Source organism: Gavia stellata, chromosome 8, assembly GCF_030936135.1.
Source record: "Gavia stellata isolate bGavSte3 chromosome 8, bGavSte3.hap2, whole genome shotgun sequence".
In the NCBI taxonomy this organism is placed as follows: Eukaryota; Metazoa; Chordata; class Aves; order Gaviiformes; family Gaviidae; genus Gavia; species Gavia stellata.
In genome coordinates, this window is record NC_082601.1 from 41,439,140 (window position 1) to 41,466,349 (window position 27,210).

Below are 27,210 nucleotides of genomic sequence, written 5' to 3' on the forward strand. Positions count from 1 at the left end.
TGTTAGGCTTTTACTTGCAGTGAGGCATGTTTCTCCCGGCATGTTTCTAAAACAGTAGGTTTAAGTCTCCAGGTTGTACACAGCCATTGTAGGCATCTTGCTTTGACTGTTCATTTCAGTTTTTTGTTTTTAAATTAACTGCTTCATTTTTTGCATGGATCCCTTTCCTAAAATAGAATTTCCATACAGAGAATTTACTTGGCCTGTTCTCTCCAACCGCACATGAAACCTAATCATATTGTGACAGCCAGAGTAGTTCTTCAGCTAACATCTGTCCCAGGCAGCACTGAAAAGAGAGTTTTTTCTTGTCTACCACTAGTTGTTCTGGGCAGCAACTACCACTGTGTTCAAGTTCTCTCTGCATCTGACCCCAGTAAGGCTTTGGGTCTGTCTACATGAGGTAACTAAAATCTCCCACTTACTACTACTGTTCCAATCACATACCCTTCTGATCTTGAGAAGGATACTACTGTAATGTCCTAGTAATAAGAATGCAGTACAGGACTTCCAACTGTGAAGATTTCATAGCAAGTCCCACCCCAAAACACACCCAGTATTTTGACACTGTTATACTTTGTTATCCCATCCACACATCCCACTTTGTCCTGTAACGTTTACAGCCTGGTAACAACTCTAATTATTTTGTCACGTTACGTCAGGGACAATGTCCAGCAGTTTAGTTACCCTGCCCTCCTCAGGTTTTCCACCTGGTGTAAAAGCACTTGCAAGTTTTGCTCCTGCTCCATCACTCAATATTCATGTGCCAGTCAACCAATACTGCAGGTGGTCTGATTTGCCTTCTGTTTTCATTGTAATAACGTTGTTTGCTTCAACCCTAGCACACGCAGACATAGTGCAAACATCAACAATGTCCTTCGTGTGGACTGTGTTAGTCACAAGCAGGTGCTTTTCCATACAACAGGAGAGAAGTCCATCTCCAGTGTTTTCCACGCTCCTAAAGTTTAGCACATGCCAGCCTGGAAGACCGAATACATAAGAAGCTCCATAGGATTTAAGTCAGCTAAGTCCCAAGAGCCCAACTCTGAAAGATCAAGCACTGCTGATGCACCAGATCAAGGCTGAATCCATTTGCCATTGTGATTTACTACAGAAACAGCATTAAGCATTACACATCTGGGAGAAGTTAGTATTTATGCAGCTAGCCAATTTGTAAAAATATAAATACCAACAGTATCAGTCACTTCCAAATATTAGCTCTTTTAAGGGCAGGGTAAGCTGAACACTCCATTTACCTTTTATCAGCTGCACTACACTGACAGCCTGAAAAGATAACACATGAGTTGGAACTACAGTAAAATGTTTGAACTAAATACAGTTCTCTGTTTTCTGTAGGATTAAGTTATGCAGTGATACTTTCACTGTGTATGGTACTTAAGTCCCACACGTTTATTCATGAACTCAAAGTCTAAAACGAGATCCCAATTAACATAGGAAAGCAGAGCTTGTAGGTCTTCCTGTCCCACATCTGTAATGCTCAGAAGGACTGCTGTACGAGCTGGTATGCTCTACCCCAGGCAGGCTCAAGTCCACATAAAAAGACAAAGCAATTAAACAGGCCTCATACCTCAAACATCTAACAGATTTGAAATACCTGCAAGAGAGTGCACCCTACCTTGTAAATCAGAGGCCAAGTCTTGCTCTCAGTGCAGTGATTCACATGTCTTGTCACCTAAGATTGGTGTAAAAGTATGTGATGAGAATCAACCTCAGCTCTGACGGGCTGTTATAATACAAAGTATGATGCTAGTCATGATTCAGCACTGTTTGTTCTATCACTTATCCTAGCATGACAGAAGGCTCACACAGAAAAAACAAATTGGGTTCCTACTTCTAAAAATCTTCATTCCTTCCCAGTCTCATACTTTTATTCAGCCTGAGAACATGTTCAAGAGATATCCACATTTACTGCAGTGCTTCAGAATTGATTGTAAGCCTCCTGATTACTAATGCTTAACATATTCCCTGACTTTATTTACATTAAGTTGTGCCACACAGCCGTAGCATCCCACCTGGAGTGCTTTGCTATAAAAGCACAGAAGAATCTAGCATTTAATAATCAACCCTAAAAACAGGAAATCAGGAATGCACATTACTTGCCATTGCTCAGCACAAGTAGATTAAAAAAGTAGCAAGCTTCCCCAGCTAACTGGTATGATCTCAGAATGTAAAATATTTGTAAGTTTGCTGCCCATCACAAACAAGCAACTTATTTGCCTTTCACTTGTCACAGTCCATTGGCAGTTGAATGCAAAACCGTATTTGGACCACTGTTCGACACTTAACAGAGGCAAGGGGATTTTCTGCTTTGTTTTAAAGAAGTGTCCGCAGCTAATCATGTGGAACTACAAAACCTCGGTGCACTCGATTGACAAAGAAGCAAGGTGGCGGATGGTAAATTGCATCATTTCCCAGTGCACCAGCTCCAAAATACGTAAAGCCCATCAGCACTCAGTAGTATTGCTCAGATTTAAGACAGATGGTGTCAAAGTACACTAGCCTGTTACTTCAATATTTAGGTACTTTGAGGTATCTTGGTAGAATAACCATTTCACTGCATCTGACAGACAAATATAACCAATTACAATAAACCTAGGCTTTGATTTTAGCTTTTATAGTCTGCAGAAAGCTTGTCAATCATTTACTACATTACAAAAAAATTCCAAGGGATGACATACTAGAGGATGAGCGTTTAAGAAAGTAAATGGGAACAGATTTGTGACATCAACTGGGACCTGAAGAAGGCTTCACTGTGGACTTGCACAATGTCTTACAAGTTCTAACATTCACAAAACTAAGCCTATTCAGAGTAAAATCTTGTGAGCCCTTTCTTTTCACTACTGTTTTAGCCTCTCTTGGACATTATCAAACACACATTAATAGTTTCAGACACCTTATAAAGACTTCGGGACTGCTGCTCTCAATGCAGGAAGCCAGGTTCTGGGCATCAGATGCTTTGAATTGCTTGTGTCTCTGGAACTGGAAGGGCCAAACCGGCCAGCCCAGACAGTCCTTCCTAGAAGTGAGAGAACACCAACATGCTGTCTGGATGATGGCCCAGCCAACTCCAGCAGGGTAGGACACAGGTGGAACAACCCACCCACCCAAGATCTTTTTCCGGATTCCCCCTACTGTCTTATACAGGGTTTTATTGCACGTACACCAGGTTGCTGGAATATAGACTTAATGACAACACTATTAGTGCTCTCCTTGCCTAGGCAAGAACTCTTATGACTAACTTGAATAATCAATCTGCAGTATTCATTCTGGAAGCCCTGCAAGGTATTTATGGTGAGAGGAAAGAAGCTAAAGAGATGTCCAAAGCACAGCGGTTTATATCTTGTGCCTGCTACTACTGTAGCCAGTCACCTGAATAACCACAGGCCACCAGAGGAATAATTAGCACCAAGCTGAGCTGATGCCCTTTTCACCCTTAAAAGGAGCTTCTCAAATGCTCAGAAACTGGACTGGCCAGTTTCTGCACATACTTTTTATATGAGCAATGCAAAAACACCTCCACTGGGTTTCAGAATGAATCCAGATTACTAAAACAAGGAAGACTTATCTAAGCACGGTATCTGCAGCAGGATCGATCAAAATGCATTACAGCAACATCAGTACCGTTCTCCTGCAATGCCCAGTGAGACATTTTTCTACATGTGCATTCTGCTTTCCTTTTCTTAACTGACTTACTGACAGCTCTGACCAGATCCTGGAAAATCTATTAGGCTTTGTTATTAAAGCCTATGGAAGGTTTCCATGAGGATCTTCAGCAGGGAGGCATGCTCTACTGTTCTGTTTCCACACCCAGTTTCTCCTTTTTTAACCATCTTTGAGCTGAAACAGCTTTCTCTGAGACTGAAACTGCAAGTAAATGAGCATCACTGACCTACATAGGAGAAGCTAATAAAACGCAAAGAAACAATCTTCAATTACATGTGGGATGCAGATGAAAATGGAAAACACTAAACTGAAATGGAATTTCTTTTTTCTAATCCTTCACAAACCTCTGCTCCCAGATGAATTCTTAATGGTTTCTTAACCCAAAGGTCCTCCCACTCCAGCACTGTTCCAGCATTGCAGATGGAAAAGCGTTTGGAAAAACTCCAAAACCCACACCAGTTGCTTCAATTTAAAAAGCAAATAAGACCTGAAAAATACTTCCTCTTTGCTGAGTTGAAAGCACAGGCTTAAAGCAGCCCAGGTAAGTATTCAAATGCTGAAAGATCTCACTTTAGGAAATAATTTACACAACCCGTTTACCAAGACAGGGCTCTGGACAGGGAAGCACAAAGCTATACTAGGCTTGCCAGAGCAGTGAAAGCATAAATTGAAATCCTTTAACACAGATCATGTCGAACAAACGGACTAACATTTTTGCTCAGCAGAAGTTTTGTTATTGAACCCTTTGAGACTGCAATATTTTAGCACAAGATAGGCCCAAGCCCAAAGAGAAAAACTTTGTTTCTATGAATATATCCGATTTTGGCTTTTGTAATGCCATCTGTTACACAGTTGTTTACACTTTTCCATGGTATCAAAGTACACTCAACTGAAGATCATGAGCTAGAGCAAGCCTAGAACAAGTTACTGTACTGAGACTACCCACTGCCTTCAGGACAACTGAACTCTCCTACCTCTTCTATCAAGCTCATCTTCTATCTGTGCTTGCTAGGTTAACCACAGCTCTTTGGACAGATTTCTCATCGCATTTCAGAGACTGGTTAAGTCTTCTTCATCTAATTAGAGAAACTATGCTATACAATAACATCTGTCTTTCTACCTAGTAACCCTCTGCTGATGTGGAAAAGCTGCATTTGTCTTCAGCTGTTAAATCCAATCATGAATTTCATTAGCAACCTGCTGTAACTCCAAACTTCCCAATCCAGTACTTTAAAACAGAAGCACATCATTTCATAGTACTTGGAGATGGCCCTCATTCCCATTTAGACAATCCATGGCACACTGCAGTTCAGGAACCAAATCAATAATGACACTCTATCAAACAATCTCCACAAAGAGCTACAATAAACTTGACGCTGGATGTAAATTTCCTATTTATAGGTACTGTGAATCAGCTGACAGCCTGCTGCAGGATAAAATCATTCAGTAATTTTAAGAACATGTTGGAACAGCAAAAATTTGACTTTATTAGCTCAATACATGCCAAACAAGTCCATTAAAGGTCTCATGACAGTTATCAACATCCCTCAAAGCCATTTGCATTAAGCTGTATCATTGGCAGTAGATTAAGACCTGTTCCAGTGTTACTTCAAATTAACATCAATAAAGGAACTTGTCCCATTTGCCTTTCCCGGACATGAAGCACAGCATTCCATTCGGCTGTAATACCCCTACTTCTCCAACATTCAATACTGCTAGCTCCTTTACCAATACTTAAGCACAGCCTACTCCTCACCTGCCCATTTAAAAACAGAAAAACCAAGAGTGTCTAGACAGGGGAATCATTAGTAAAAAGGAGAAATACTAAAAATACATAGAAGAGTATTTGAAGAAGTGTGGTTTGGTTTTGTAGGCAGCTTCAAATCTGCTAACTTTTTCTACAGAGAATCAACAAATGTGGATTAAGTGGTCCACTTTGTATATGACAGATTTTTTCCAAAACTACACAAACTAGTAGACTAAAGAGGAAAGGACTGGCCAAGGGTAAGTAGCAGGCAGTCAGTTTTCATAGTGGAGGAGGCTACCGTAAATTATTGTAATACCTGTTATGTTTAACATTGATAAAAGTACTTTAGGATAGCAAAGCAACAATGCCAAGGTTATAAAGTTATTCAAGAAGTCAAAAACAAGCCTGATTACGAAGACCAGAAGTGCCTTACAATACTGAGAATTTCATCTACTGTTTCACTGCCCATTTGTTATCCATGCATACACTGCACTAACCAGAGGGGAAAACCCTGAATAAGGACATGCAATGATGCACAGCAACCTAGTTTGCACTGCTGATGAAAGATACTGAAGTCATTGTCATTACTGCACTGCCAACAAGCCAGTGGCAAAGAGATGTTAGAACAGAGGCAAGCTTAGAAAGGATCAGGGGAATGAACAGAAAATATTCTGCTGTTGTTATGAGCCATGCTATGTCCACAACATGACTAGTCAGAATGGCACCAAGCAGCCCATCTGAAAAAGGGTATTTGTGAACCAGAAATCATGTTAAGGGGCAATGAGGATGAAAAAGATCTACAATAGCTTGGATTTCAAGTACAAACAAAAAAAGCGTGGCTGGGAGCACAGTACTCAAGGCAAGTTATGAGTTAATGCCATATGCAAAGCTAAAAGGCAGTTAAAATTTTACAGCAGACCAGATAACATACCAAAATTATGAACTTGTTAGAACTGGACAGAGAAGGGTCAAGCTTACTATATTTAAGAGAGATTTGACACTAGATTTGAGATACACACAGACTACCAGTGTCCACGTTGCTCTTCTCCCATTACTATTTATTAAGTGCAAGTGGTTAGTAATCCTTTAATCATGTCTAAGTTTCATTGCTGCAAGCAGGGTTGTTCTTGGGCGCTACAAACAACTGCAGAATTGCACAATACATAAACAAAAGGGGAAATTTTCACTCAGCTTTTCAAGTACTTCATGCCTTCGAGTCCTTTAAAAGCCATCTGAAGGGTACCAGGTTTAATACAAACCCATACGATTGCTGCACACAAAACTGTTCAATATACCTGTCTAGGCATAATGTATTGCACTAATCTTTAACCAGCTCTACCCAAATTAGACCAATAAGAGTTCATTAAAAACTAGCCAAACCAGAGCAACCATACTCCAAGGAGAATTAAAAATCAAGTACACAAGGTCAGTGTAAACATGTTCTTTAATATCACTGAAGATAAATTCAGAAATCCAAGTCTTAGGTGGGTTTCAAATAAATAATCATTTTGAGTAAGTGTTTACATATAAAGGGAGCTCTCAAAGCAGCAGTGCACAGTTTATAACTCCTCCCTGCTAACACATCCCCCACAAGAGAATGTACAGTAGGTAGTGCACACTGGAAAAAACAATCACGACATACGGCACACCTGCCATCTGCAATGAAACCACTGAATATGATGTTAAAAAGAGGGGAGACGCAAATGAAGGCATGCGCTGCCCTTTAAAGCACCACTATTTTCCCACAGCCTTTTACCAGCATTACACAAATAAGAAACCTGGGAATACAAGTCATCTTTCCGCTTCTAAAATCCACTCTCCGCTCAAAAGATTAACACAGCAGCGCTCTGATATAGAAAATTTATTCCTCAAACTGACATTGCAGCATAACATATCATCCCCATCCCAGCTGGTCTCCACTCAGGAACACCTACTCTAACTTTTAAATTCCTCTCCAATAACTGCAGAGGTAATCCAGAAAGCTTAAAGACAGCTAAGAGTTTCCTGTAGATCCTGGCCCAGTGTACTGAAAAGAACCAAGACATAACAGGCCTCAAGAAGGCATATGGTTACCCAGCAAAATAGCTGGTGTCCTACATCACTCAAGTAAAACCTTTCAAAAGTAAAAATTCCTCCTCAAAGTGAAGATTTGCCTTTCTTAAATGACTCCAATTATTATGCTGTAAAAATATGCCCGATGTGAAGTTCCTCACATCAAAACAAGAAGACTTAACAATCCACAAAGACCAAAAAGAAAAAAGATCAATTATAAATATGCCAAATACACTTGCAAAAAGAGCTACTGTAAATTGACGTCTTATTTAAGTTACTGTTTCATCAAAATATTTTCTCTCTGCAGATATGGGTAGGGCAGTCTTCCACTCTTCATACTTTAGTTCAACATGCAATTGATCTGTGATAAGCACTGCAGTACTCAGCATAGAAGCACATAACCTACTAGCAAAAATTCCTCAACACAGTTAACCTGCTTCATTACTCCATTTTTCTTCTCCATTTCTAACATACCTGAAAAAAGTTCTGCCTCTCTCAGCTACCTTACTATGCAATTCTGCTGTGTACCTACTGAATAAATATTACAGGAGTTTAAGGATTGTTTCAATTGCTAGCTCGGCTTTGGCAAAACACAAACTGGCATAACATACACCGTACACTTCACACATCTGAGTAGGGGACGCTGCAACATTTAACAGATACGAAATAAAATAAATCTTAGATTTCTGTAACTGTCAGTACACAGGATTCCCAAGTTGTTCTGAATACAGGAGCAGGGTAATCAATTTTCAAGGAAAGCCACATAGTCAGTCAGTCTGGCCAACTGCTGTTCATTTGGAATTGGTGGAACCGGAGCAGGTTCTACAAAGATAAAACAAATGCATCATTAATGAAATTAAGAAAGCAAATCCATCCACAATGCCATCCATCACAACAGTAAGGAAATAGTTAAATGCATCAGACTGTTAAACAGTCTTATGGGGCATATCTTAACCGTATCTCCCACCTATGCAGCTTTAGCTGACATACCTTCCTGTTACCCACAACATGAAGTAGTCCAAGAGTTACAGCTATCTTTGCTGTTAGTAACAAGTTCCAGTTGTCAGCAGTCTCCAAATTTTTTTTTGCATATACTGGAGTCTGAATAATGAAGACTGACAGCACTTCTACTTGACAAAAAAGCTCCTGGAGCTCTTCAGTTGCTCCTTCCCTTACAAGTTGCCATACTGAAGATATCAAATAAATCTACTGAGTTAGCTGACTAACAAAACACAGCAAAGTACTGCATGGGTTGCAGGACAATGCAGTGCATATGCAGATCTTTATATAAATGCCAGCTAAACTGAGATTACGGTTTACTAGGTTTGAAGACAAGTGACTAAAGCCAGGGAGTTAAGAATTAAAAAACAGAAATAAAAAATAGCAGGAAAACTTGCATTTACTCTTCCTGAAGAGTAGCATTCAGGATCTAGTTAAAGTAGAAATACGGCTAAGGGCTGCAAGCACATGACAGAGGAGGCTGACAATCAAAAGAATGTTTTCAAAAAGCACTACCCCAGCTCTTGAAATTGGCTTGGAATTAAACCTGTAAATTTAAGACACTTTTGGCAACTGTGTTAAGACACAGCAAGCCACCAATTCAGATCTGCTGTCACTATCTTGTGAACAGAAACAACAACGTTTTGGGAATCAGCATGACAACATATTACACCTCAATCTATAGTTGAGCTCTGAGGGAAACCAGAAGATTGCTTTCTTCTACAGGGAAAACTTCAGAAGTCCCACACCACACAAAAGCAACAAAATCTACTCAGAGTTGCTTTGTGAAGAAATTGCCTCTAAGTCAGAAGTTTCCACTAAAATCCTTTTTGTTTTACAGGGGCTGCCTACCCCTGCTTTAGAATCTGCTCCCTTCTTCAGCTATGGAAGTGGGAATCTCAGACACTTAAAATGCGAGGGGAAGATAAGACAAAGGGAGAAAAATGTTTACCAAGCACCTCATTGGGTTTTTTTTTTTGAGGGGAGAATGACAACATTCACTTCTCTAGGGCCCCATTCCTATTTTGTGTGCTGGTGAAATTGTGCTTATACTAATCATGCAAGTTTAGATATATGCGAGTAGATGATATACAAACAGAAAGTACCTGATGAAGGAATAAATCTGTTAAAGGAAGCTTCCAGCACACCTAAAGAAAAATACAATAGAAATTAGCTCAGGGGACCAATTTTAAACAGTTCTATACATCAAGCCAAAACTGGATAAAAAGGTAATTAAAATTAAGGCTGTTCATTTACCATGTTTTACTTCATAGCTAAAAAGCAGAATAGCCAAGGCTTAGCTGGTTAGATTACAACCTCCTGCCTCTTTCTTTTGTCTCAAAAATAGTTCTCACTCACTTTTGGAAAAGAACCACATGTAACTACCTCTCAGTACTCGTAAAGCACTGAGTATTTTGCAACCAGTTCGTGAAAAAACTGATCACATGCAAAAGCTCAGGACTCTGGTTGGTTATGTGCCCAAGGGATAAATTTCAACACCTTGCCTGGCGCATGTTTATTATAATGTTCTGGGCTCTGAACACCTAAAAATTCTGCCCATACAAACAGTGTATTTTCTTAGCCTAATAGATGTTGCCCTTTTAGATACGCCATGATTTGGCTCCTTCTTCCAGAGGCGCACTGTGCAGTTTAAGAGCAGTCATTTCATCTCTGCCTTCATAGCTTAGCATTTATTTTTGCTTCAGCCAGCCATAGATACTGCTTTAGCACAAAACCCAAGTATTTTTGCAGGCTGAGCTTTGCAGGAACAGATATTCCATTATCAACATCATGACAGTGAAGAAAAGATCCAGTAGAATAAGCTTTAAAAAGCAAAGGAAATTATACCAACAAGTTGGGCTCCTCAGAACACAAAGATCCACTAGATCCCTGCCCAAAGAAGTTCCACTTCTCCTGAAAAAATTCTTAGGTTCAAAATAGCGTATTTTTACTCATCTCTATTAGATTAAGACATGTCATTTGAGGTCATCCAGCTTATGTTCCACTGAGTCAGAGCCAGCAGCAGAGGAGGAGCAGGAGAAATCATAGCATATCCTGTCTGCTTTTGTTTAAAAAAGTTAATCTGAGGATGTAGTTTAATCCAAACTACTTTTAACCCCAAACCAAGCCCACTACTTTATTTCCTACATTATATAAACATTTCATGTTTTACAGCAGCATAAGCCCCAATAAAAATATCTGAAAGAATATTTTTAATTAGAAACTAACACCTCATTACTAGAAAATGCTAAACTCAATGTCTAATGAAATAACAGCTCCACCTACCTGGCTTTTTAGGCATTACCATACGGGTTGAAAAGTCTGCTTGCCAGCCCTGTTCTAATACACCTGAAAAGGCATTTTTACATTTGTAAGAACAAATATCTTATGTGATTGCTAGAAATGCAAAATAAAGATGTACATTAAGACCAGTAGAAAAGCATCTCAGTACACTGCCTATATGCCACAACCCTAAGACATATTTCTTGTAAGCATTTAGACATTTAGTTCAACAAATAAGCTCATGGAAGTAATAACAGCACACAAAACTAGGCTAACCCAATACCTTCAGCCTTCCCTCATTGTTGAATTGCTTTAACACTTCCACATATAGAAGGAGAGGACAACCAACAGTAAATAGTGGCAAATAATAAAAAAAATTGAACACTTATCCAGAACCAAGACATTTATCTATTCACTGCCCCATCACTTCTCTTTATAATAGTCTCAGAATTTGTATACATGTTTCTATTCATCATCACTTACAGCTCTCTGATCTCAATCATCCGTAGAAAAACGATTCAGTGAATAAATGCAAAATACCTTTCACAGCTTCTTCTACAGGAAGCCCGACAAAGGCTGCAAAGTCATCTGCAACTATTGAGGTATATGCCTGAGAAACCAGTCCAAAGGCTCGCCTCCTAGTTGCATCTAAGAAGAGATAAACACTGTAAGCAGACAGTAGACTAACCTCCACAACTAGGACATCTGAGAAATTTTTTTCCAGTTCTAACACATTTGGAAAACCAGTACTGCCCTTAAAGGTAGCACTTCAGAAGTTCCCCCTCCCTTCCCACAATTCACTGAAGTATCACAGTCAGCAACCAGAGACAACAGCTTGCTCTATGCCAGGACAAAACCCCTCAGAGACCACATTTAACTTCCAAATGCAGTTTGCAGCATCTTGGGTACTACCACCAGCATGTAAACCAGTTTAGGAAACTCTGCTTCTGATGGCATTCTCCATTTACAGTAAGCTTGTGTGTCAAATAGTTCCGAACCAGAAAAAAATGACAAAAAACCAATTAGTCAAACTATTCATGCCTTTTTAACCACATCTGCTTTGATACCGAGGCATCTGCAAATCGGTTGCTTCTAAAGCTAGAGAATTTGTTACTGCAAAATACCTTGGAAGGCTTTTTAAGCAGTCTCTACTGCCCTCTAGTAGTAAGACTTTGCATGTTACTGTTGCACAGTCTGTAACTAAAACATTTGTTTAAAGCCACATTTAAAAGAAAAACTTTTTCAGAAGTGTCACCAGGTTCTGAAATGCCAAGCGCAGTTCGCTAGATTACCGGTTAAAAGTCTGATAAAACTGGATAACTAATGGTCTATTTTGCTATTACAGAACAAAATATATGTTGTATGTCTATCTTTTCATGTTGGAATTTCAATCACGCACACAATCCTAATCAATAAAAACACTACAGTTTTTTTCTACAAGTTTTTGTAATGAGCTTTTTACCTACACCTGATACCTAAAATCCTTTAAGTAAAACCTACAAAAACACAGCAATAATGTTCCTGACCACTTCTGATTTTTCATAACGAGTAGTCATTTGTCTACTTGTCTCTCTGTGTTTGAGCACACAAATAATTTAAGGCAACATATAATCCCAGGCTACTTGCAGAAGTTCAGTTTGTACCTCTAAGTGCTTCCATGATTGGCTGAATAGTCTCGGACCACTGATGCGCACTGATTGTTGTATAGATTCCTGGAAAGTCTCTCTGCCAAATTCTTTGTCCTACTGACCAAACTGCACCAAGTTCAGCATTTGCCTGTTGCAACAAAAAACCCACCGGTTAATCCGGAATTGTGTATTCTCTACAGTGACCATTCTGTATAAACCCATTTCCACTCCCCACCCTTTCCCACTGCAAGCGTACAGCACAATACCTGTCATGATGAACAGACAAGAAAAATCTTGTTCCAGCAGGTTATCACTGCTGCGAGCTCCCTGATCCATCCTCTGCCAAAACTTTTATCACCCACATAAACAAAGTTGGCTCACATGTCAGTTATACCAATCCAGGCTGATGTATCAGCTAAAGAATCACGGAGAATAGCTTGCACTCAGGCTGCTGACCGGAGTTGCAAGAGGAGAAGCACAGCTTATTTTCTGCTTAGAGGGATGCTTGCCTTTTCAGTAAAGGCTTTACACAGGGCAGTGGCTGTTTGCACAGTGAGGGCAATTTTCAAATCGAAACTCTTGAAATGTTGACAATAGGTCACACTTAATATGGTGCCATACTCACTACAACTGCTCTCCCACTACTGGTTTTAAGGGCTACTTCTATGACACTGCACACTGTCATTTGGCCAACTAGACTCCAGAACACCCTGTCAGAATAGCAACCAAACACGAAACTGGGTAATTAAGTAGTATTTTGAACTCTAAGGAATGCCGATTTGTTTCTGAAGTTAAGACTCACAATAATCATTACTTGACTCAATTAGCAGAAGATTCATCAACACATACACATAAGAAAATCCTATGCTTTGAGGTGTTACCTTCCCAAAATAATTCACGCAATGAGTTTCCCCCACCAAGAATAATGCTTCACATGAAATGCAAGTTACACCAAAAAAGCCAGATTATTCACAGAATATTGCTGTGCAACAAATATAGCAGGTTTCAGAGAACCACCAAGTAAAAATCAGTCCAGATGACTATTGACTCAACTGATGTAACTACTTTTTTCTTGAAAGAAAATTATTTCAGAACCATCTGACAGGTCCCATCCTAAACATGAGTTTTCTTAATACAAGACTACAGAACACTTGTTTCCTTGTAAAATATGATTTCAAACTAAAAACCTAACAGTGAAGTCCAGAAGCATTTCTGGTATTATATTTAGCTAAATCCTCAAAAGGCATCTTGGATCTAAATGCAGTACAAAACAAGCGCCTTCAGAAAGTTAATCGATTTGAAGGTGCAACTTATCTGAAGTCACTTTTCACTACACAAGGTATGCTGCGCCCTCACATGGAACGCGGCCCCATCCCAGAGTCAGATCCATTGCGTTCCTCCAGCTGACTACCCTTTATCACAAGGCTTTCTACCAAGAAGTCTACAGATTTACTGAATTTTATTGCACCAGACTATTTGTTAAGGAAAAGAGGTAGCAGATGAGCAAGTAGGAGATCTTGAAGACCAACATTCCATCTGACAGGCAAGCAGTTCACAGCAAAGAACTGAGACAAGGCTACTCACCAAACAGAATGCTTGGGGGGAAAAAGTCATTATTTGCAAGCTTATATCTAACTGGTTTAGTATCAAACAGCGTTTTACAAAGTACTTACGGATTTGATAGCAGGAGGGATTCTCTTCCAAAGATACCGCGCGTTATTCCTAAAAAAAGTTAAAAATACTTCTCAGTAACCAAACATTTGCTACAAGGAGACACCAAAATGTTTGTTCAGATGCTATAATTATAACCGTCTCAGTGCTTTAAAATATTCCTTGTATGCCTACTGAAGTAGAAAAGCAAAGTTACTCTCAATTAGACAACATGACTGCCATAATACAACAAATAGTTCATTAATTGCTTAATTTAACACCAGTTTAGAAAAGGTTTTTCATTTCTCTACCCTCGACAGCATTGCACAGAAGTTAGTATTGCAGTTTTGTTTTTGGAACAGCCGCATCTCTATGAAAAGTTACTATTTGCACATGTGTTCATCAGTGTCAGTAGTCATTTAGACCAGTGGTCTCCAAACTTTGATCATGCGCTTCTAGCAAAAAAACATTTTTAAGCATGCACCCCCAGTATATGCATAGGGATTTATAAATTATATACATGTACTACTGTATTAATAGATTATGTACATTGTAAAGCATACAAATATAGAAGTTACAGGATGAAATAAACACCATTTAAAGATATTTTTATTTTACTCTATCAATAGTACAGAAATACTTTCTTCATGTGCCAGCGCCCCACTTGGTATACCAAAGATTTAGACTGTTTTGTGCATGTTCCTCCCAACCCAGCTTTGTCACATATATTCTGGAGATTTGGGTATATTGAAATGTTTAGTCATTCATCTTTAGAGCACAGAAAAACTGAAATGGTTACAAATTCTCAGAAAGATTTAAAAGGCAAAACAGAGAAGAAGACCCACTGCTTTTCATTAAAGCAGAATTCTAAAACTTCACATTCATTTGAACCAAGGTTATCTGCACTAAACCTAATACTTGGTACCAGCATTCAGGGAATTTGCCCTGAAAGAATATACATCTACAACGCAAGAAAACACTCCAATCTTCGAATCCCCACACCAATGCTTACTTTGGCTTGATAATCAAACATGGCAGTATCACTTGTTCTGCCTGAATAAATAATCAGCAATTTCTCAATAAAACCCTAAACATAGCAAATCAAGTTCACACAGGGACATGGTAATAATCCACCAGATGGAATTCAAAGGATTACTGCTTCATGCAGATTTAGCTCATTCAAGCCAACAGTATCCCTCATGTTTAACGCCCACAGTTTAGAGTTATCCTGCTGTAATTAGGCACGAGGAAAAGCATGCAATCTTACTCAAAACAAATGCAGGCTTGAAAAGCCACAAATCAAAACACTGTAGTCAACATTTTCCAAAGGAGCCAATTTCACTATTTATGGAACTTTCTTCCTAAAGCCAATCTGTTTCTCTACAGTTCAAGAGGGTGGGCAAGAGCAAACAAAGGAGAATAATTTTCCTGACAGAGCAAGGGGTGAAAGAGTCTTAATTCTGTGAACATTTTTAAAAACCCCAGCACTGCCTACATGGATTTCATTAGTCACACAACCAATTACTACTATTCTGGCAACTACAGCTCAAGCTCATAGTGACAAATTTAGTATTTGAAGTTAAAGATTAATACAAGCCACTTACATGTCATTATGCAACAGGTATAAAGCTAGAAGTTGGCCATAAACAAGGGGTGTTGCAATTCCTCCAGGGGCCTGAAAAACAAGTACAAATAATTTGGTTACATATCTTAAGAATAAAATACCTTACTAAATCCACCAGGTAACCAAGTTTAATGAAATTTGAACATTCCAAGACAGCTAATGTTTTTCACACCATGTCAACAGGTCTGGACAAACTGTCAAGAGTTGCAGCGTTATAGTAATACAGTTGTATCTTACGAACTTGCACATGCCAGAAGTTTCACTTAGAAAACTTAGTTTGTTTTCCTGCATGAATACAGTAAGGTTACTTCTTTCTACTGTTTTAGCTTATGCTCATGGAAGTGGTAACCATCTCGCTCTACAGTTCCACACAAACAGCTGTTTTTAAGCACTCACAATTTCATCTATCTTGAGCTGATCTTAAGTTCAGTCAGGGCACTCCACCAGGGTAAAGTTGCTTCACTCACTTGAACTGCCCTTCTCAAAAATCCAAACTAAGCTTTGACACTTGACACACTTCAGCAGACCTCACAATTCATACAAGTAGAGAAAAATGAGTTCTAATACAGTTATAAAATTTTGAAAGTCTATAATCATTTAAACGCTGAAAAAATTTCCAGTAAGATTTTCGCAATTTATGAAAGGGTAGCACAGCAAGCACCCACAGGAAGACAATTACGCGGCTATTTGATTTAATTACATGTGTGATTTATAGGCTCATCTAAGCCTAAAGCAGGTGATTAGCTGTGTCGAGCAGATATCACCGTCCCCAGCCATTCTTACACTGCTTCCAGGGCTCATCACCTACGTACAAATAGAACAGTTTCCTTGGATTCTGGCCAGTAAAACAAAGCCAGGACAACTAATATGACCTGTTTAAACTGTGTAAGTTCACCTGTGGTGTTCCTCTGTACCAAAAAGAAAATTCTTTAGTTTCTCTGCCAGGAGACAAGCGGAACAGAAGGCAAAGCTAACTACCACCAAACCAACTAGATTTACAATCTACAGTTTTACTGAAAGAAGCTCTGTGGCTGCATCTAGTCTGCAAAAAAAATAATCAGCCTACATATCAACTCATGATCTGAAACACGAAGGCTGTCAGCAGATACTAACATGCCCACAAGAATCTTGGTGTGGATGCAGACATGCACAGCAAATAACTTACAGCTTTATCAAAGCATTTGGGAGGAACAGTTTGCCAGGGTGCATTTGTTGCCATTTACTCTAGGAGACTCTGCTGACAGACACAGCAGAAACTTCGGGGCAGAGCGCAGTCTAAGTTCATTAGCTTTGTAACACCTCCTGGGGACCCACTGAGGTCCAACACCGCATGCTCTGCAGCAGGGGAAGTGAGGAGGATACATTAAAGTGCCTCAGATGGCCGCAGAAGCAAAGCCCAAAGCCTGCTGGGCTCCATCCCTGCCGCTCTTCCCTAATACACACCTTAGCAGTAAATGCTGTACGTGTGTTCCTTCAAGCCTACGCTCCTCTAAGGGATGGGAACACACCTTCAAAGCAAGTACTAACAGCTCACACATGGTGGATAGGCACTATTCTGCTTCCCTATCACTTGAGGCAGCAGGCAGCTCTTATTTTCAGCACAACAATCTCCCTCCAGTTCATTACACTCTTAAACAGAACTCAGGGCATACCAAGAAACTGCAGCACCATGCTGAGAACACAAGAGGCACCTAGGCTCAGCATGGAAATAGCACACAGAAACATTAACTGAAGCTTGATGATGCACGCTCATAAGTAGGAAGGCTTTCCATTTAAGGATTATATTTTCCACTCCAAAGCTGTGTGGTTTATCAACACCAAAGTTCTATTGTGGCAAGTGATCACACATTGGAGCAGCTCTCTCCCTTCAATTGCTAGGGCAGCAGGATCTAAAAATCAGAATCACTAAAGAGTGCAGGAAAGAGGAAAATTCCAAATTTTCCTTTCTTTCAAATGGCTACAGGGGGATGCGTGAGCTTCAAGTTTAGAAAAGCACTGGAAACTTTACAAGACACAAAAGGGTCTATGGATATCACCCGGGAAGAGCTTTTAGCATTAACATGGTGCCATTCGGATTTACCACAGGCTGGACTCTGGCAGACTAACAGTGCACGCAGTCGGACCTGAAAACTCATCAAGCAACAGAATTTAGAACAGCATAGAGGAAGCTTCCAGTGTGAACTCCCATAACAAGCGCACCGTTGATTTAAGAGTAGTTCAGTGTCCCACAACCCTTTTCCATACATTCGTTTTCTCAACCACGTGAGACACATGGCGGCGTATGAACTTCTCTCTCTCACACACACCCCCCTCCAAAATGACCCTAACATTTATACTAAAACGCACTCATTTTTTTGTCTGCAGCTTCGCACATTTCTGAAAAGCGTTTTGGCGGGCTTCTGCACAAGCAACAAGTTTAAACACCGAACCCTCACCAATCTCACCGACACACACAGAGGCCGAGAGCCACGGAGATCCTTCCCTGTAGGACCAGATTAGACTCTCAAAACAACACTTTCAGCCAACAGCCTCTGACCCACACCGCATCCCGCAGCCGCTGGAAACCCACCAGCGCTGCGGAGCGGCACCGAGCCCCGACGCCTCGCCGGAGCACACGGGGCCTCAGCCAGGCCCCCGGCACCCCGCGTTCGTCCCGGCAGCGCGCCCCCCCGCCCCGCGGTACCTCAAGCTCCTGGGTCTCGCACTGCTCCAGGAGCTTCTTGAAGCTGAAGGAGTTCTCTGCCATCACCGCCACGGGCATCTTCCCCTCACGGCGCCCCGCCGCCGCCACCAGCCGGAACCGCCTCCCCTCAGGAGGCGGCCGCGCCTTGACGTCACTTCCGTCCCGAGCAGCACGCACTTCCGCCCGCAGCCGAAAGCACGCGAGCCGCTCTAGCCCCGCTTTTTTATGCTCTGGAGGACCGAGGGGCGGGGAGCCAGGGCGGCCTGGCGGGGGCGTGGTCAAGACCTGGGGGCGTGGCCAAGGGGGCGTGGGCGGGGTCACGACCGCGGCGCGCCAGAGGCGGGGGGGGGGATGTGGGCAGCACGTGGGTCAGTCCCGCGTTTTTTAAGGAACGGGGAGATTATACCTTTTTTTCCCCCATTATTTGTGTGTGTTTGTGTATAATAAACGGATTTATGCTTAGTTTTTTGTTTGTATATCTCACATATTATGTGATGTTTAAGATATGTGCACTACATCCTTTATTACATATTACATATACAATATAATATAGCAGCTGTATGTGTACATATAGCCTATAACATAGCGTATATGCCAAAATAGCACGCGTTACGCTAAAATGGCATATAACAGCATATATGCGATTTTATAGGCAGGACCACCCCTCCGCCGTGGCCTTTCCGTGGCTCGCGTTCCCATCCTCAGCGAGGTCCCATCTGCGGGAGCAGCACCGGGACCCCCCCAATACTGTGCGCCTTGCCCTAGAATCGGGCTCGGGAGCCCTATTTATGACTTCACGGGGGGGTTTTTTTGCTTATTTATGCCTGAAGGAGAGGGTTTGGACATGTCTGCAGCACTCAGCGCAGCCCCAGTTTGAGGCACACGAATCAGTGGGAAATGGGAGGATTTTCACCGGATCTTTGCGATTACTGGGGCCACAGATGGAAACTCTTATTTTTTTTAGGGTAAAATTAACCTGGAGACCTCATGTTCTGCAAACCCTTTCTTTCTGATACAACGAATTTGCTTTCCACCGTCATCCGCAGGCCCATATCCCTTGAACAAAGGCTGACCCCAACGCTCCCCCACCACCATCCATCCCCAGCGCTGCCCCAAAGGCCGTCCCCAAAACCATTTTTTCTTCACATTCAGCCAGGGAGCCCTCCCGCCCTTTACAAAAGAGTTTCCCCAAGCCATGCTTAAGAGCTGCACCACCTTGCAAAATTAGGGTGCCCTGTGCAAGCCTGACCCAGCAGCCGCAGGGCTGTCCAGCGGTGTTCCCCACACTTTTGGGCTGAAAAAAGGGAAGGCTAGGGATGCTCAGCCTCTCGATGCTTTGGCGTAAAAGAAGGCTGGCGTAAAGCCTGACCCGTTTGCTGGGGAGTCTTTTTGCTGGGGAGTCTCCATGCTCCAGGAGAGGTCTTAGCCTTGAAAAAAAATAAAAATAACATGTGTTTGTATTCATTTTAGGATTTGCCCGGAGGAAAGCATCTCAGCGGAGGGCTCCAGGCGATGGCACTGGTGTTCCGCCAGCCCAGGCATCGCTTTTCCCAGCGGCCGATCTCGCATCCCACTCCCATCCCCGCCGGCCGCACCGATCCTGACGGCTTTTTGTTGCCCCCAGCTCCGTGCCGGCATCGCTTTGACATCTGAGAGGAACGTTGCCCTCACCTTTTGCTCCCATTCCCAATTATCTCGGGCTTTTTGGGAGGCAGGGAGGGGAGCAAAGCAGGTGGCAGCTTGTGATGCTGCCGGTGGGAAACCTTCCCTTAGCACCGGCTGGGTTGGGATCAGAGCATCCTGGATTGTCGCTGTGGAACACGTTGGCTTGGGAAGGCTTCACCTCGCAGTGGGGCATCATGGGGGTGCAATCCTTCATCCCGATGCCATCCTTCTTCCCGATGGCAGGTGGGAAGGCATGAGGCGGTCCCCAGTGCCATTGGCCATACTGGGCTCAGGCAGAACCGCAGTCTCTGTGCGTGCTCCTTCTCTCTGCGGGGCAATCGTTGTATTTTGGGGAAAAAACCCAGGAAGAATGGAGCAGATGAGAGGTTTCCGCGAGAGGGCACTAGCTGCAAGAGAAACCGCCTAAAAAGTCCGAGGAAACTGGAGCGGGGGCCGTGGCTGCCGCCAAACATCCCACTGTCCCTTTCATACGAGAAACTTTCCATTTTGGGGCTGTTAGGCTTTTTTTACATTTTTATTTGCAGGATTTCATTAAGCTTTTGGGACAACAAAGGAAGTGGTGCTTTCCAGTTTGGTTAGTTGAGCCTCCCAAAGCCACCAGAACCTCTCTGGAAGCAATGCCTCGGTGTGGGGGCAGCCGGAAAAGCTGTTTCCTCTCTCTTTTTTTATTCTTCCCTCCATCCCTTTCCTCTCACCTTTCTTTAACGCCCCAGGGGACATCTCCCTGCGAGCCCTGGGGTGCTGTGCTCACCGTGCTCCGTGCACGCTCCAGCTCGGCCAGCGTGATGCACCAAGCCGAGCCGCACGCTTCAGCCACCGAGGGGGATGCGCTTCTCCGCGGGGTCTCCTACCAAGCTGAAACATCGCGCTACTGATGGAAACTTGCTCTGTGCCATCAACGTCAGTGCCCTGCGCTGGCTTACCGTGCTATTCTACTTCCTCCATGTGCATGAGCTGCAAACCCTGTGGTTGCGAGAGCTGGGGATGCTACCAGAGCAGCTCGACGGGGTCTTCAGACCCCTTCCCTGCCCCATAAGCAAAGAGGAAACAAACCCAGCGTCATGGCGGGGAGGTCAACCCTTCGAGCGAGATGCTCTAACGGCCTCTCTTGCCTTCCTGCCTTGAGCAAGAGCGATTTCCACACCATCGCCAACAGTTTTGCTCAGCCCTGGGGCAGAGGCTGGTCACAGAGGACTTTAACCGACGTCTCAGCGGTGGACCAGGAGATGCCGTCTGCCGGGGATGTCCAAAGAGCCCAAATATTTGCTTCGGGAGGGGCTGGGGCTGGTTGAAAGGGGAGCACGGCCCCGGGTCCCCAGCTGGCACGAGGCGAAGTGGCAGAGCCGTACCTGGAGGGGTGTCACCATCGGGTCGGTTTCGGCGTTAGGAGCTAAATTCATTAAGAAGATCAGACCATGGAGGTTTGCGTTTTGGTCACGGGCCAAAAAGACCAAGTGCATTTAATTCTGACGTCCAGAAGCCCAGACTTTTCAGTGTAAAGACTTAACTTACAACAAAACCAGCCTGTTGCAAACAAGGAAACTCCCGGGTACGGGGGCAAACGGTGGCTGTTCGCTCCTGCAGAGACCAGCTCCCCATCCCATCCTGCCGAGGGGTCTCCCTTTCCACGGATTTGCAAAGCCCGGAGCATGGCAGGCTTCAGGACCAGAAAGCGTACATAAAATCACTACACTGGGACCCCGACGTCATTGCATCATCCCCTTCGGAGTCATTTTCCTGCAGACGAGAGTACAGTCCTTCGCAAGCAGAAATCATCAAGCTGCGTGGCTCAGGCTGATGTCCCATTGCCCTGCCGGGACTGATTTTATGCCACGGAAAACAGCTTCTGCTGAAGTGAAAAGTTTCATGAAAAATGATAAATTCAGCCCAGACCTGCCCTTTTGCACACATGTGCTGCATCCTCCCTCTCTCTTTTTCCCCTTTTCCAAAGCTGTTTGAGGCTGTGATAACATTTTCAGGGAGGAAACACACTAGAAGGGAATACGCTTCTTTTTGCATGCTTTACGCTTTTTGCATCGCCAAAATATAATGTAGCAGCTCTGTCATATTTCCAGGATTATTACAAATCTGGGAGGTTTGGATGATGTTCCTGGGATTGTCCGGTGCCGGTGCAGGATGAGCTTGGCCTCTGTAGGGTGGCATTATCCAGCACCTCCGGACAGTGACCGAGACCGGCTGAAATCACGAGGACATTTATTTTATTTGGGAGCTTCTCTTCAATTCAGGCACCAAAAGAAGAGGCCAGACTCGGAAAACAGCTGAGCACGTTGGAAAATCTGTCCCACTGGCAAAGCCAACCACGTTAAATTAATGGGAAAACTCCTTGACTTGAAAGGATCCTGATCTTTCTTTGGCCCACAGGCTTGAAAAGCTCTTTAAGACGTGGCCGACAGCTGTTGCAGAAGTGTAAAGCAAATTTAATGTGATTTTTATCCAGCTCCTGGCGGCGACGGCATGAAAATCTCAGCAACTTGTTTGTGCCTTGTATGAATTTTAATGCGGCGACGGAAATGGATTCTGGTTCTGCCGTCCCAAGGAGGCACCATTTGTTTTCAAAGCAAAACCAAGGCATTTCCAAGAAAGATTAGCAGAGATGTTGTGACAAGGCTTTATTTTCTCAGTCGTTTCCATGTGCTGCCTGTGATCTGGAGGTACCCTCTGGAAAGATGATTACAAGAGGTTTCCCTTTCTCATCTGCTTCAAAAGCTTTGCAGGGGAACAAAAGACTCGTGATGGGGAACATAAGATGTAATGCAGTGATATGGAACAATAGGAAAGTTAATTTAATGTGAAAGTTAAAGAAAACGGTGGTAAAGGGTCAAGTTGAACCTCTCCACACCCTTCCCCATCCCCTCAGTACCCTGATTTATATTAGCTCCGCCTGATCTGAGCAAAGGCTGTATCTAAATACATTATTTCCTTCCATTACATCAAAGCTCATTTTACACCAGCCATCAAAGGGGACAAACGCCTCACTTCCAGGAGTTGCGCCCAACAGAAAGGAAACGGCGAGCGGCGGGTGGGAAATTATAATTTCTTTTTCCCAAACAATCTTTTTTTTATCGCTTCATTTTGATAGGGGCGTTGGTTCCAACTCCAATAAACAAGAAGCCCTCGGGGATATTAATTCTTTTTTTTTTTTTTGCATTCCTCATCCTTGTTTTATCAACTCAAACCTGAGGTCTCGGTTATATGGGTGTTTACTACAGCTTAGTGGTAGAATTAAAAGAAAAATCCCTAAATCAAGGAGGCTGAGGAGCTGGGAGGATGAGTAGGAGACCACAGAGGCCAGAGACCGGCTGTCCACCCGGCTGTCCTTGCCGATCGGGCTGTGTGTCCTTCTGCTGCCGCTCCGGAGCAAATCTCCCCCCGAGCTGAGATCTGGGGGTCGGCTGAGCCCCTTTCTGCCCACCGTGAAGACCTCCATCCACCTCCTCTTGTCTTGCCCAGGAATAAGCAAAAGCAATGGTTTCTGCCAGCAGCTCTGGAGGCAAAGATTCCCCTTTCTTAACCTGCCAAGGGGAAAAGAGACCCTGTGTGTATTTAACCTAAACTTTGTTTTTATGACTTTCTAGACATGTCTGTGCATTTTCCTGTTTTTGCTTTGTTCTACAGGATCTGCAGCCAAGTTTCTGTCCCCTCCCTGGCTCCTGGGCCAGCGGTTCTTGGTCTCCGCATATTTTAATCCTCTATGGCAAAAGACCTTTGGTATCTTTGAGCAACGTAACAGCTCTTCTCCTCGCTGCATCTCCCACCATGCTGCTCCTTCTCCTGGAAATCTCTGAAATCCCCCAAATTTGGAGGGATGAAGTGGAGGGATCGCCAGTCCAGTCTAGGGTGTTTGGGGGGATCAATCATCCAGCATGGGACGGGGAGTGGGAAGATCCCAGGTGGTGGGATGGAGTGGAGGGTCCTTGGTCAAAAACGGGGCATTTGGGGAATGGAGCAGGGGGGTTCCTGGTCCAACACGGAGTTTTTGGCGGTATGGACAGAGGTGGGTCCCTCATGCAGAAGGGAGCATTTGGGGGATGCAGGGGAGGTCCCTGATCCAGCTGGGGCATTTGAGGGATGGAGCATCCCTGCGCAGGAGCCCCTCAGCAGGCTGCAGCCCCTCTCCTCCCGACACCCTTATTAGCAGGATGGGATGCACGAGGCATCCTAGGGCTCCTGCTCACACTGTCAGCTCGGGGGCTTCCTCAGGGCCCCGGGGCCCCCCTTGGCCTCCCTTGGCCAAGTACACTTCTGCCCCAAGCTGCCCCATGGCATGGGCCACCAGCGAGGCAGTTTGAGCCTCCCATGCCAGGGAGGGAGATGCTCCTGCAGAAACCTCCCTGCCCAGCTCAGCATCCCCCATCTTAACAGGAGTATGATGCATTGCCGTGTCTCCCGGGGCACGCTTTTAAATCTGTTAATCTCCTGTAATCGCACGCGTGTTAAAAAACACCTGTTCCCCCTGCAAAGCCACCGGGATACGGGCGAGGGTTTGGGTGAGTGTAATAAAAGACGCAATTAGAAAGGCGGGCTTTGATCTCCGGGAGGTAAGGAGTTCAGGCAGCTGTGCCGAAACCTCTCCCGCAGTCACTCTTCTACTTCGGTAACATCCTAACAAAGAAGATCTTGTGTCCGTGACGCCTCGTTACGGTCCTTCTCCCCAGCCCGCGGCCACCTGTCCTTCCCTGCCGCCAAAGCGCACCGCCTTCAGGGTCCCTTCCCCATCCCGGAGGGGCGCGAATCGGATTTCACGGCCCTGACGCTTGCTGAGAGCTGCCGGGCTTTGCTCTCCATTACTCAAAGCCCACGCTGCAATGGCCCCTTTGTTCCCGCAGCCCTGCCTGCCAACAGCTGGGTTCTCCATCCAGCTGTGCCGGGATGCAGGCGAGGGAGCGGGAAGGCAGCCGGGATGCGGGTTGCTGCCTGGGACCCCCTGTGCGCATCCCTGGGGACCCCGAGGGAGGGATACGTCCCAATTCTGCATGGGGAGAAGAGCCCTTGTTCCAGCTGATCTGCATCCTGCGCAAGGATGCTGTTGGCTGAAGGGCTGGCCCAGAGGAGATGGAGGATTAAAGTTTCTTCTGGTGGGGTGCTTTTGTGAGACTGGAAAAGGAAATGCGTTGCTTGTTTGCTCTTTGATTTCCAAGGATCAGCTCGAATCTACATCCTATGAGCAGGATCAAAAAGCCAGAAATGGTACCACGACGTCCAGGGGCTGTAGAAATCGTTAGATCGGACCCTGGGTAGCTCTGGCTATGGAAGGCGCAAGAGTGAGATGCTGACACCTTGCCTCACCCAGCAGGTTACTGTCCATTTTCAATGTTAGCTTTTCCCTCTAAGCCTTTCCAAGGTTGTACAGTTATATCGCAACCCCCTGGGCTCTTAGGCCCCCCCCAAAACCCCAGGCTATCACCACAGGGTCCTGAGGCAGACCCTGCCTTGCAGCTGGGCCACCGTGGGGACCATGCATCACGCCAAAGACTTCTTCCCCTATTAACTATACTGTCTCCGCATCCAAGGGTGTGCTGACTTGGGCTGCAAGCAGTTGCTCTTCCAAAGCCTGTGGCAAGAAAGCAGAGTGGAAATTAAACTCGTGTTTAGTGTGTTTAGCACAGCAGAGTCGGGGCGCTGGTGGCCCCACTTCTTTTCTGCAAGCTGAGAGCCGGAGAGGGACACAGCAGGACAAGATATTTGATTTTTCATCCAAAGAGACTTTCTCTGGCTTTACATCAGCGTTAGTATAGCAGAATTTAGCTTTGGGGGAAGGTTGTGGCTTTCAGCCTGAGCCAACCCCTTCGGTGGCCGCTGTGTTCCCCGAGGAACCGGGGACGGCAGCCCAAAGCCAAGCCCAGGCCACCAGACTGCCTTTAGGGCAGGAGAAGACATCCTTGAGTCTCCATGCCTGTCCTGGAAAGCCTGAGCTTTCATCTCTGCATCAGCAATACACCTGGGTCTGTTAAACCTCGAATAACCGAAGCGGTAGAGATTGCATTGCTCCAGGAAGTCTTGCCTTGGCAGGAGCACAAAACCCAACCTCGCAGGTCCTTGCCACCCCTAATTTCCACGGGTCTTTGTCGGCAGGACAGCAAGGGGAAGTACTACTTAAAACAAAGGCAGAGGGAAAAAAACCCCACCCTTCTGGTCTTTTGCCACGTATTTCCCATAAATACTGGAATAAGGTGGGTCTGAAAAGGAAGAGAGATGGATATAAACCAAGAGTGGGGAAAAAAAACTTTGAAAAGAAATCCAGCATGTCACATGGAATAAATATTTCACAGCGTAGGCAGGTGTGCCCCAGGCTTTCGGTCCGAGCCCCTGCGATGGAGAGGTCGCTTCCCATCTCTCGGTGGCTTCCTGCACTGGGAGGAGAGGATGTCCCCAGCGCTCCCCTCCTGTCTCCGAAGGCAAGGTCCCGAAGAGCCCACACGCCTCGAAGACCATAATATTGCAGCATCTTTGCTCCGAGCCTGGACGTGCGTGGTGGGTGGTCCTCCTTCCGTTCCCCAGTGCCGGCGCTGGTCCGGAGAGGGTCTTGACCTGTTTCCTTGCTGGTGGGGGGTCTGTCACCTCCATGGGGATGGGGATCGGACATCTCCAAAGGGACAAGTGGCAGGGGGAGGGTTGTGGCCACCAGACCTTCGCAGCTCCCCACCACCCTCTCGCACGGTTCATGGTTTGCTCAGATTGTCCCTAAAGTTTACTTCAGGCAGCATTTCCCAGGTAAAAAAACCAAAACCCATTCTCTTTTTTTCTCCCTTTTATTTTCATGGAAAAACCCAGAAGAAAGGGAATCCAAGAAGGAAAGACAAAGGCACCTTCCACCCATGGAAAAAAACATGTTTCTTACCATGATCCGACATGACTTTCACTGGGTGTCTGGTGCAGAAGAAGGGTGGGATCTCCTCCCCACGCATCCCAGCTGCCCACCCTTGCCCGGGGTGATGCTCCTCGCCGGCTGCCAGAGGAGAGCAAAAGTTTTTCATTAGAGAAGTTTGGGATTTGTAACAAATTTCATACATTTTTATAAATATCTTCTATCTCAAGGAGGGTGAACACAGTCCGGGAGAGGTTTTGTTTAGCTGAAAAGCAAGTCTTCCATCAACCGTGGGGGATCTTTGCCCATTACAAGGGATGGGGGTGTGAGCCAAAAAGCTCCCTGAGCCAC

The 27,210-nt window shown here is 44.3% G+C and overlaps 1 protein-coding gene across 1 annotated transcript; it reads right to left on the minus strand.

The window, feature by feature from the left end:
* Positions 1-6,854: 6,854 nt before the first annotated feature.
* On the minus strand, positions 6,855-18,459 carry COPS8 (COP9 signalosome subunit 8). The gene is made up of 8 exons (XM_059820423.1): positions 18,348-18,459; positions 15,645-15,715; positions 14,064-14,112; positions 12,406-12,538; positions 11,303-11,410; positions 10,766-10,828; positions 9,586-9,627; positions 6,855-8,302 (listed from the first exon to the last, which is right to left on the minus strand). Exons 1-8 carry the CDS (start codon positions 18,423-18,425, stop codon positions 8,223-8,225), a joined length of 624 nt encoding a protein of 207 aa, XP_059676406.1. The 5' UTR covers positions 18,426-18,459; the 3' UTR covers positions 6,855-8,222.
* Between the last annotated feature and the right edge of the window lie 8,751 nt (positions 18,460-27,210).

Coding starts and splice junctions, on each gene's coding strand:
- COPS8 (XM_059820423.1), bottom strand. CDS start 18,425: ATGCCCGTGGCGGTGATGGCAGAGAACTCCTTCAGCTTCAAGAAGCTC. Junction 14,113..15,644: donor TACCTGTTGCATAATGACAT/GTAAGTGGCTTG, acceptor AACTTTTTTTAG/GAATAACGCGCGGTATCTTT. Junction 8,303..9,585: donor CAGATTTATTCCTTCATCAG/GTACTTTCTGTT, acceptor TTATCTTTGTAG/AACCTGCTCCGGTTCCACCA.